A 12,864-nucleotide genomic window follows, 5' to 3' on the forward strand; every position below is an offset into this window, starting at 1 on the left:
GATAGGGCAAAATTGCAGTTGGAATGATCTGAAATGTAACATGGGGGCAAAATCGAAAAGGATAATGAATACAGGACTGAAACTGTTATATTTGAATGCACACAGTATACAGAATGAGGTAGATGATCTTGTAGCGCCCTTGGAGATTGGCAGGTATGATATCGTGAGCATCACTGAATCGTGGCTGAAAGAAAATCATAGTTGTGAGCCTAACATTCAAGTATGCATTTTGTATCAAAAGAAGAGGCAAGTAAGTTGAGGGGTTGCGGTAACTCTATCGGTAAAAAAACATAATTCTTTAGAAAGAGGTGACATAGGATCAGAAGATGTAGAACCCTTGTGGGTAGAGTTAAAAAACTACAAGGGGAAGAAGACCTTGAAGGAAGTTATATACAGGCTGCCGAACGGTAGCAAGGATGTGGGATATAATTTTCAGTTGGAAATAGAAAAGGAATGTGGTAAGAGCAATGTGGGATTTCAGTATGCATGTAGATGAGGAAAATCAGGTTGTTCTTGGATCACAAGAGAGAGGAATTGTAGAATGCCTACTAGATGGCTTTCTGAAGCAGCTTGTGGATGAGCCTACTAGGGGAAAGGCAATTCTGGTTTGGCTGTTGTGCAATGAACTAGATTTGATTAAGGAGCTTAAAATAAAGGAACCCTTAGATTAGATTAGATTCAACTTTATTGTCATTGTGCCGAGTACAGTTACAAAGCCAAATGAAATGCAGTTAGCATCTAACTAGAAATGCAAAGAATAGTGTTATTTACAAAATAACTGCAAATAAGAAGTAAGTGCTACAGCACACAAATATAAAAGTACTGAGACAGTACTATATGGCTGCAATACTGCTTAGCGCTGTGATGTGAGGTTCAGCAGGGTCACAGCCTCAGGGAAGAAGCTCTTCCTGTACTCGCTGGTGCGGGAGCGGAGGCTCCTGTAGCGCCTACCGGATGGGAGGAGAGTAAAAGGAGGCAGTGATCATAATATTCACCTTGCTGTTTGAGAGAGAGAAGATAAAGTAAGATGTATCAGTACTACAGTGGAATAAATAGAATTACGTAGGCATGAGAGAGTAATGTTTGAGTTTCTGGGGTGATTCGGAAAGGTCAGGATAGATACATCTGAAAGATGAAGAAGTATTCTAAAAGAGATGAAGCAACCATAGCTGACAAGTGATGTCAAAGTCAGCGTAAATGCAAATGAGAAGGCAAATAATATAGCAAAAATATTGGGAAACTTTTAAAAACCAATATAAGGCAGCTAAAAAAAACATAAAAAGAAAAAAGGAAATAAGAAGGTAAGCTAACCAATAATATCAAAGAGATTTTTCAGATATATAAAGAAAAAGAAAGGTGAGAATGGATATTGAACTGTTGGAAAATGACACTGGAGAGGTAGCCATAGGGGCAAAGAAATGGTGGATGAACTTAAATATTTTGCATTAGTTTTCACTAGCAGTATGCTGGAAATTTGAGAGTGTCAAAAGGCAGAAGTGAGTGTCATTACTATTAATAACGAAAAGTTGCTTGGGAAGCTGAAATGTTTGAAAGAAGACAAGTCACCTAAACCAGATGGACTACACGCCAGGGTTCTGAAATAGATGGCTGAAGAGATTGTGCAGGCATTAACAATAATATTTCAAGAATCTCTAGATTTTAGAATGATTCCGGAGGACTAGAAATTGCAAATATCACTCCACTCTTTAAGAAGGGAGGGAGTCAGAAGAAAGGAAATTGCAGGCCAGTTAGCCTGACTTCAGTGGTTGGGAAGATGTTGGTTTCCATTGTTAAAGATGAGATTTCGGTGTACTTGATGGCGCATGATAAAGTAGGCTAAAGTCAGCATGGTTTCCTTGAGGGGAAATATTGCCTGACAAATTTGTTAAGGAAAGAACAGGTAGGATAGGCAAAGGAGAGTCAGTGGACATTGGTTACTTGGATTTACAGAAGGTCTTTCACAAGTTGCTGCACATGAGGCTGCTTAACAAGATGAAAGTCCATTGTTTTAAATGAAGTATATCAGCATGGACAAAGATTGGCTGATTGGCAGAAGGCAAAGAGTCAGAATAAAGATGGCTTATTCTGTTTGGTTGCCAGTGACCAATGGTGTTTGCTGTATTGGGATCGATTTTTTTCATGTTCTATGCCAATAATTTAGATGATGGAATTAATGGTTTTATGGCCAAGTTTGCAGACAGTACAAAGATAGGTGGAGGGGCAGGTAGTGTTGAGGAGAGAGGGAGTCTGCAGAATGACCTAGACAGATTGGCAGAATAGGCAAGGAAGTGGCAGGTGGAATATTGAGAAGTGAATGGTCATGCACTTTAGTAGAAGGAATAAAGACATAGGCTATTTTCTAAACAGGGCGAAGATGGAAAAATCAGAGGAGCAAAGGGACTTGGGAACCCTTGTGCAGGATTCCATAAAGGTTAAGACAATGATGAGGAGGACAAATGCAATGTTAGGATTCATTTCAAGAGGATTACAATATGCTGAGGCTTTAAAAGGTATTGGTCAGACCGCACTTGTAGTATTGTGAGCAGTTTTGGGTCTCTTACCCAAGAAAAAATGTGCTGGCATTGGAGAGGGTACAAACAAAGTTCATGAGGCTGATTTTGGAAATTAAATGGTTAAAGTATAAGGAGCATTTAATGGCACTAGGCCTGTCTTCACTGGAATTTAGAAGAATGATGGCGGATCACATTGAAATCTGTCAAATATTGAAAAGCCAATTAGAGTGTATTTGGAGAGGATATTTCCTACAGAGGGTGAGGCTTGGACCAGAGGGCACAGCCTCAGAATAGAGAGGCATACATTTAGAACAGGGATGAGAAGGCATTCCTTTAGTCAGAGAGTGGTGAATCTGTGGAATTCATTGCCATGGATGGCTGTGGAGGACAAGTCATTGAGTATATTTAAAGCAGAGATTCATATGTTCTTGTTTACTCGGGGTTAAGGGTTATGGAGAGAAGACAGGAGAATGGATTTAGGAGGGTTAATAAATTAGCCATAATGGAATGCCAAAGCAGACTCGATGTGCTGAGTGGCCTAATTCTGTTCCTATGAATTATGATCCTATCATCTTATCTGAAATTTTTCAATTGACTATTGAGTCCTGAAGGATGCAATGCACCCAGTCCCAGATGAGGTGCTGTCCTCAAGATTTGATTGAACTTTGTTAGAACAATGTAGGAGGCCAGTTCTGATGAAAAGTCATTTGAAATAAAGCTCTGTTTCTCTCTAGCTCTCGACATAAAAATTGTCTGACCTGCTGGAAATTTCAAGCATTTTCAGTTTTACATTCATATGATCTTTTTAGCATATATTTTTGGACAGAGTATTGAAATAGAAATTTTTGCCAAAATTGGATTGGTAGATGCAAGAGATTCTGCAGATGCTGGAAATCTTGAGCAACACACACAAAATGCTGGAAGAACAGCAAGTCAGGCAGCATCCATAGAAGGGAATAAACAAATATTCAAAGTGCAGAGATAAGTCAAGGGGACTCTTATTACTTTTTAATAATTCAGAATATGTTGTAGAAATAAGTGTATCTTTGTACAGCTCAGTTCAAACCTACAATTTCCTTTGTTTTGGTGATTTATGTTTGCTTTTCCTAACTTCATTCACTTACGTTTATGTACAGAGAGGTGTGAATAATTTGTTCCAGACTCAATTTGAGAAGTTGTTTAAAAATACCTCAAAGGTAGTACTCTCAGGTTTACTGCCTGTTCCAAGTGACAGTGAGTATAGGAATAGAGTGAAGTAGAGGATAAATGCATAATTGAGTGATTGGAACAGGGAGCAGGAATTCAGATTTCTGGATCATTGGGGCCTCTTTTGGGGCAGGCGTGACCTGTACAAAAAGGACGGGTTGCACTTGAATCCGAGGGGGACCAATATCCTGGCAGGGAGGTTTACTAAGGCTATTGGGGAGAGTTTAAACTAGAATTGCTGGGGGTGGGAACTGAACTAAAGAGACGGGGGAAGGGATGGTTGGCTCACAAATAGAGAGAACTTGGAGACAATGCGAGAGGGAGGATGAGCAGGTGAAAGAGAAGGGATGCGCTTAGGCAGATGGTTTGAGGTGTGCCTATTTTAATGCAAGAAACATCATGAACAAAGTGGATGATCTTAGAACATGGATCAGTAGTTGGAGCTGTGATGTTGCAGCCATTACAGAAACTTGGATGGCTCGGGGCAGGAATGGTTATTTGGAATGCCAGGCTTTAGTTGTTTCAGAAAGGACAAGGAGGGAGGTAAAAGAGGTGGGTGTGCGGCACTGTTGATGAGAGATAGTGTCATGGCTGCAGAAAAGGAGGAAGTCATGGAGGGATTGTCTACTGAGTCTCTGGGTGGAAGTTAGAAACAGGAAGGGGTCGATAACTTTTTTGGGTGTCTTTTATAGACCGCCCAATACTAACAGGGACATTGAGGAGCAGTTGGGGAGACAGTTTATGGAAAGGTGTAATAATAACAGGGTTGTCATGGTGGGAGATTTTAATTTCCTAAATATTGATTGGCATCTCCCTAGAGCAAGGGGTTTAGATGGGGTGGAGTTTGTTAGGTGTGTTCAGGAAGGTTTCCTGACACAGTATATAGATAAGCCTACAAGAGGAGAGGCTGTACTTGATCTGGTATTGGGAAGTGAACCTGGTCAGGTGTCAGGTCTCTCAGTGGGAGAGCATTTTGGAGATAGTGATCACAATTCTATCTCCTTTACCATAGCATTGGAGAGGGAGAGCAACTGACAAGTTAGGGAAGTAACTGGAGTAAGTGGAAATGTGAAGCTATTATGCAGGAACTTGGGAGTATAAATTGGGAACAGATGTTCTCAGGGAAATGTACAACAGAAATGTCCCCTGGATTGGGGAGCATGCCTTATGAAAATAGATTGAGTGAACTTGGCCTTTTCCCCTTGGAGCGACGGAGGATGAGAGGTGACCTGATAGAGGTGTATAAGATGATGAGAGTCATTGATTGTGTGGATAGTCAGAGGCTTTTTTCCAGGACTGAAATAGCTAGAGTGAGAAGTCACAGTTTTAAGGTGCTTGGAAGTAAGTACAGAGGTAGGTTTTTTACACAGAGAGTGGTGAATGTGTGGAATCGGCTGCTGACAGCAGTGATGGAGGCAGATATGATAGGGTTTTCAATACTCTCCCGGATAGGTACATGGAGCTTGGCAAAATAGAGGGCTATGGGTAACCCTAGGTAATTTCTAAAGTAAGTACATGTTCGGCACAGCATTGTGGGCCGAAGGGCCTGTATTGTGCTGCAGGTTTTCTATGTTTCTAATAACAATTGTTCTTGTTTTTGGAGCCAGGTATTGAACACTAACATTCAGAACAGAAGTCCAAAGCCTGGTTCGGCATTCCAAGAACAAGAACTGGGATTTTTCCTCGAAACAGGACTTCAACGAGCGCACGTCATTTATTTTAAAAATGGGTAAGATCTGGATTACTTGTTGGAGCTTTCTGTGTGTATACACATTTGGGGGTGAACTGTGTTGGATCAATTCCAAGAATGTGGCAAGTGCACATGCGGCCAATTGATCAAGCGGTGAATCGATTGGTCCTCCTACACATGGAGGGCTCTCTTTTTTTTGCAGAGCTTTTGGTTGGGCATGTTTTCATCTCGGTGGGCCATTTTCATAGTTTTTACATTGTGTGTACCATTGCTAACAGGACAGAGTGATAACATTTAATCGTACTACTCCATTGTTGTTCTTGCTCTGCGCTTAAGTAATGGGAGGCAACTTCAGCATTTTTGGAAAGGGTGTAATATAGATGCACATTTGTTTTTCTTCATTCATCCTTGAGCTTACAAGTGATCAAGTGTTAGCCTGTGGCCTGACAGACCTAGGACTGCTGTATATGTGCAGGCCTGGAGCTAGTTACTTATAATTCGTAACAGAGACTTGGTAATTTTCATTACTAGAGACTCCAGGTTAAACCCAGAGAGTTCCCAGGATTTGCCAATGGGGGAAGAAGTGTTTAAATGCACAGCATGACAAGGCTTTTGATGCATGAGTTCTTACGTGTACACAAGTGCATTTGCAATATGTGTATCTGAAAGTGCATTTGTACATCTTCAATTTAATTTCACATAGGAAAAATTAATGAAAGTTTGCTGAATGGAAGACTGGTGGGATGAAAAAAATTGAAAGATTAAAGATTGGCTTAATTTGTAGCATGTACATTAAAACAATGAAACATACATGAAATGTGTCATTTGCATCAGATTAAATCAGTGAGGATTGTGCTAGAGGCAGTCACACTTCTAGTGCCACAACTCACCAGGCCTGTGTGTCTGTGGAAGGTGGAAGGAAATTGGAACACCCAATGGGAAACCCATGCAGTCACAGGAAGAAAGTGCTAACTCCTTACAGACAGCGGTGGGAATTGAACCCCTGTCAATAATCACTGCCACTGCAAAATGTTAAGCTAACTGCTACATTACTTTGACACCCTAAAGTTCTAAAATTTTAGAACAAGAATTTGTTAAGAACAGCTTCAGCTTTGTTCAGTAGAAAAGACAGCCCGTATTTTTATCGCAGGGTAGAAATATCAGATAGGGGTTTCCGGAGACGTCATCGTCGAGAATGGCAGCTTAAGTCACTAGCTTCTCCGAAAGAACGCGTATTAAGCCCCATTAACCCGTCAAATATAGTATTTTTCAAAAAATATTTGAACTGAAAAGAGGGGCAAGAATGGGTAAAAAGAACGGAAATAAAAAAAGCGACACTGCAGAGCCTGCATCCGAGAGGAGTGCAGCGAGCGGCTCTCCAACCCGACCGCGTGTGAGCGAGGCGGGCGCTGGGCCTCGTTCAGACAAAGTGGCAAATATGTTCGAAATCCTGAAAGAAATAATGGAGTTCCAGAAAGATATAAAGCAGCAGCTCAGTGATATTAAGGCAGAGCTCGCCAGCATTAATCAAAAAATAGCGGTGGCATTGAGAAGGTGGAAGATCACATTCAGAACGTGGAACAGATACTGAGCAAGACAATAAAAATCATACATCACCAAGAAGGTAAACTGCTTGATCTGGAGGGAAGATCACGGCGGTAAAATATTAGAATCTACAACGTTCCCGAAGGAGCGGAGGGCCCGTCTATGACGGAGTTTGTCAGAAAGTTACTGCAGGACGCACTGGAGCTTCCCCCAGCTATGAAGCTGGAAGTCGAAAGAGCGCACCACGCGCTCGTTCCAAAACCTACTGGGGATAGAAAGCCACGATCAATTATAATTAAATTCCTTCAGTACAGCACCAAGGCGGAGATTCTACGAAGGGCCTGGGGTAAGAAGAGAGTGCTTTTAGAGGATAAATTAATATATTTCGACCAAGATTACCTCCTGCGATCCTCCAGAAACGCAAAGAATACTCTGAAGTAAAGCAAGTACTAAAGCAAAATAAGATTAGATTTCAAACTCCGTACACTGCTAAACTTTGAGTGTTTTATGACAACGGGACGCAGTTGTACCAGACAGTGGAAGAGGCGACTACAGACATGAAGGCCAGAGGGTTGTCCATCAACATGACCAAAAGGAAAGAAAGCCTGGCTGAGGAATTGACTCGCTCGGCTTGGGAAATAGTGCGAGAATCAAGAAGGCAGGAGGTGGGAGGAAGCCGAGAGAAACATATCAGGAAGAGACCAGGAGTTTCCCAAAGACAGTCCTCACCCCTTTCAGAAGAGCCATAAGGTTTGGCTAACTTAAAAAATGCTGAGAAGCTAAACAGAAGCAAAAGTACACGGTGATATACCTATCTCGAGAAATACTTATTATAATGTGGATTTTATATTACTTAGTTGTTATTCTTTATTCGCTCACTTACTCCTTTTTCCCCACCAAAATGGGAATATATATATGTATATGTGTGCATATATGTTTATGTGTGTAATGTGTGTGTGTATATGTGTATGTGTCTGTATATGTGTATGCATGTATATATATTTGTGTGTGTGTATGTATATATATAGGAGGAGTACACAGGGAAATCTTTTCTGTGTAATGGATTTGTTCACTGACTTTTATGAATAATGCATTGGGGGCCCTCAACTCACAAATAGGAGGAGTTATCAGCTAAACATTTCCTCTAGCACAACGGAGGGTCATTTACTAGAGACCTCAACCTTGGGATCACACGTCCGTTGCCATTTTTGTTATTATTTGGGTTTCTTGGTTCTTATTTGTTCAGGGAGTAGATCGATTAAGTTTTATTCTAATTTCAATGATACATTGACAGATAAATACAGATGGCTAAGATCAAGGTAAAATTCATTTCTTTTAATGTAAATGGGCTATTAAATCCAATCAAACGTAAGAGAATTTTATCCAAAATGAAAAAAGAACAAGCCCATGTAGTATATTTACAGGAAACTCATTTAAGTGATAATGAGCATAAAAAACTAAAGAGAATGGGCTTCACTAGTCTGTTTTTCTCCTCATATAAATCAGGATGTAGGAGAGGAGTTGCTATTCTTATCTCAAGTAAGCTAAATTTTGAAAAAAATATTCAAAATGGGAGATAAAGAAGGCAGATATATTCTGGTAAGGGGGAATATAGACGGCAATTCAGTTTCTCTATTGAATATATACGCACCCCTGGGAAGTGATACTGGTTTCTTTCAGAAAATTACTGATATTATGGTAACGGAAACAGAAGGTCTCCTGGTATGTGGGGGAGACTTAAATTTACAATTACAACCAAACTTAGACTCTTCCAATAGTAAAACCTATGAAACAAAATCTTGGCATAAGAAAGTTAATACATTTTTTTGAGGATGTTGGTTTGATATATGGAGGGACCTTTTACCCTGACAGCAGGGATTACACTCATTATTCTGCTCCACATTCTGTATATACAAGAATAGACTATTTCATAACATTTGGAAAAGACAAAGACAAAATAAAGACCTGTGGAATTGGGACAATAGATGTAAGTGATCATGCACCTATATATTTATCTGTTGATTTTGACCTACAATCAAAGAATACTATTTGGAAACTAAATTCAAGTCTACTCAATGATCAATACCTAAAGGGACAAATTAAAAAAGAAATTGGTTTCTACTTAGAATTTAATGATAATGGAGAGGTTTCACCTCCCATTTTATGGGATACTCTGAAGGCAATCTTAAGAGGGAAAATTATAGCGATATCTTCATATAAGAAAAAAAAAGGAATAAAACATTAGAGGAATTACAAAACAGACTGAAGGAACTAGAGAAAAAACACAGATTGAATTTGGCACAGGATACATTAGGGGAAACTAAAAGAATTAGGAATGAAATAAATTGGCTATACAAGAAATCAGGAAAAACTTAATGTTTCTGAAACAGAGACATTATGAAAGTGGATTGAAATCTATGAAAATGCTGGCGTGGAAACTGAAAAAGAAGATAGCAGAAAATACAATTCATAGGGGTGGAGTTTCAAGATGGCGACGTAAACATCTGCCTTTTAGGCGCTCTTCATTTTTTTTAACTATAATCACCCTTTAATCAAATCTTTTCGAATTTAATCAAATGAGTTGATATTTTCAATTGACTTTTTTTTTCCTAAAACTATGTTTGATCTAATTCTGTCGAACTTAAAATGGCTACAAGCAAGAAATCGTCTAAGGAGCCTTTATCTATCGACGCAATTTCTAATCTTCTGGATACTAAACTTGCGAGTTTGGAAAGCAAGCTGGAAAGTAAAATGGAAAGTAAAGCAACAGGTTTGGAAAGTAAATTGGCAAGTTTGGAAAACAAGCTTACCACGAAAATGTCTGAACTTGAAGGAGTTGTTAGATCGCTTGATAATAAGCTTCAATCGCAGGCATCGGATATTCAGCGGCATGAAGATAAGTTTGTGACTCTTGAAAAATTAATTGTTGAAAAAGAACGTACAATTGAAGCGTTGGATAAGAAGATACAATCGACTGTTAAAACAGTAGATCAGTATAAGTTTAAAATTACTGATCTCGAAAACCGATCTCGCAGACGGAACTTGCGAATCATCGGGTTTCCCGAAAGAGTTGAGTCCGGTGATTTAACTGAATTTTTCTCTAAATTACTGTGGGAAATTTTCGGTGGTGAAGGTTTACAAACTAAACCTGTTATCGACCGCGCTCACAGAGTTGCGAGGTTTTCGTCTACGACTGGTAAACCACGAGCGGTGATTGTTCGTCTTCATTATCCTCGTGAGAAAGAGCTTCTAATTCGATTAGCCCGTAAAAAATGGTATGATTTCTCACAACGACAACACATTTCAAATTGTTGAGGATTATTCATACGAGGTAATGAGAGCCAGAATCGCTTTTAAACCAGTGATGGCAGAGATTCACTTGATCGGACTTAAACAAGCTTTAATGTATCCAGCGAAGCTTAGAATTACGCTGAACGACAACAGTCAGCAAATTTTTAACACTCTGGAAGAAGCGAAGAAATTTGTTGAAGAATTTCGATCTTCTAGTGCAACTTGAACTATGTGTTATGTTGAAGATTTTTCGGAGAGAAGATACCATTTCACTTTAAGTTTTAACCTATGAAGCTGGGTTATAACTTCTTATCCTGATCTACGGGTCTGTTTTTTTTTACTATCATCATTGTTTATAGATGTTCTTTTTAATTTTTATAATACCTTTTTTTTCTTTTTTCTGTTTTGGACATATACGTTTATATTTTGCAATAATGATTTACTTTTTTTTCAAGATGTCGTTTCTTTTTCCCGTAAGATTCTGTTTTCTGTAAGCATTTATTTGTTTGCCTGTACCTAGAAATGGGACGAATGTTTTGGATTTTTTGGTCTTTTTTTTATATATTGTACTGTTTATTACATCCCTTTTTTAATCCTATTTTGATAACTTTTTTTTAATTAAATTTCTTTTAATAGATTGCTGAACTTACATTTGTATTTAGTAATATGGCTTTTTCAAAATGGCGTTTCTTCTTCCCATAAGCCTTTGCTTATGAAACGTCATCTTTCTTGTATTTGAACATGGAATTTTTTTTAAGGTATATTACACTTTTAAATTTTAATCTTTATACTTTTTTTTATTAATGATTGTTTGTTTTATTATATTAGTTTTTCATTCTGATTGATATATATTTTCTTTTTGCAACCCTATATCTTAATCTGGGTGTTATATAGTTTTCCTTTAATCTTTTTATAGAGCTGCCATCTTGAAATGGGGGTAATGTTAGTATTAGATTATGCGCCTGCCGCTTGGCTTTCTTTCGAAGGGAGGGGGGAGGGATCTTTTTTCACGCTTTTGCTCTTTATTTTTTTGCTTTTAGTTTATGGGCCGACTTTAAATTATTAATATTGTTGAGGTGTCATGTTCTCCGGTTGCTCCTGAATCAATTTTCCTTCTTCCTGAATTATGGGTTATGTGTCTTTTTAACCTTTTATGATACACACAACTAATATTAGCATGATGGATAAATCTATTAACTTTATCTCTTGGAATACTAATGGTTTAAATCATCCAATTAAACGTAAAAAAAATTTAAAGTATTCCATAGATTGAACGCCAATATTATCTTTGCACAGGAGACCCATATTAGGAGGGAGGATAATCAATGTTTTTTTAGGTTCTGGAAGGGTCAACAATTTCACTCGAATTGCACCGCCAAAATCAGGGGTGTGTCTATTTTTATAGACCCCTCAATATCATTTACACATCATGAAATTACTTCTGATCCACAGGGCAGATTCTTGTTGATAACTGGCTCACTTTTTAATTGAAAAGTTGTTTTAGTTAATATTTATGCTCCAAACTTTGACTGCCCTGAATTTTTTAAACGTTTATTTACTTCCCTTCCTAATCTAAATGAATATATGTTGATAATGGGTGGAGATTTTAATTGTTGTTTGAATCCTTCGATGGATAGATCTAAACCTATCTGTACTCTTCCGAATAGATCAGCCCTACTTATTAATTCTTTTATGGTTGATTCGGGAATCCCAGAAATATGGCGGTTTTTGAACCCTAAAGATAAAGAATTTTCATTTTTTTCACATGTATATCATAGCTATTCTAGAATTGACTATTTTCTTATTGATCATTGGTTATTAACAGATGTTATTGATTGTAAATATGATTCTATTACTATTTCGGATCATGCACCTTTGAAGTTATCTATTAAGATTTCGGACTTTTCCAATAATATTAGATCTTGGAGGCTTAACGCTACTTTGCTTCAAGACCCAGAATTTATCACCTACATAAAACAGCAAATTGACTTGTTTTTCTCAACAAACTACACTGAAGAAATCGACAGAGGAATACTTTGGGACTCTTTTAAGGCTTTTATCCGTGGACAAATTATCTCATATTCCGTTGGTAAAAGAAAACAAGGATATTTAGATATTGCTTTATTAGTGGATAAAATTAAGGAAATTGATAAGATTTATTCCGTGACTTCTATCAAAGAATTTTATAAGAAGAGAGTTGAGCTTCAAATGGAACATAGTTTACTATTATCTTCTTCAATTGAAAATCAATTAATTAGGACCAGGGCTCAATTCTATATTCACAGTGATCGAACTGGTAAACTGTTAGCTAATCAATTAAAAGCTATTTCGACTAAGCGACAAATTATTAAAATTCGTAAACAAGACGGTAATTTAACTACTGATCATAAAGAAATCAATAATACTTTTCAAGATTTTTATAAATCTTTATATCAATCAGAATTTGATGGTGACCTGTCCATGATGGATAATTTTTTTAACAATCTGAATATTCCTAAACTGATAGATGAAGACCATAGCTTGTTAGATGCTCCTATCTCTATGGTTGAAATACGAGAGGCTATCTCATCAATAAATTCAGGGAAAGCTCCTGGTCCTGATGGTTATATTGTAGAATTT

General features: G+C 37.9%; 1 protein-coding gene across 2 annotated transcripts in view; it reads left to right on the forward strand.

Moving 5' to 3' along the window:
* The window catches only part of ttc7b (tetratricopeptide repeat domain 7B), a 478,574-nt gene that overhangs the window by 145,980 nt on the left and 319,730 nt on the right, over positions 1-12,864 (forward strand). For both annotated transcript variants that reach the window (XM_059961183.1, XM_059961187.1), the window contains exon 5: positions 5,327-5,448. In XM_059961183.1, coding sequence (XP_059817166.1) covers positions 5,327-5,448 — 122 coding nt within the window. The remainder of the gene's footprint in view (positions 1-5,326; positions 5,449-12,864) is intronic.

The sequence above is a fragment of the Hypanus sabinus genome, chromosome 2 (genome assembly GCF_030144855.1).
Source record: "Hypanus sabinus isolate sHypSab1 chromosome 2, sHypSab1.hap1, whole genome shotgun sequence".
Lineage (NCBI taxonomy): Eukaryota > Metazoa > Chordata > Chondrichthyes > Myliobatiformes > Dasyatidae > Hypanus > Hypanus sabinus.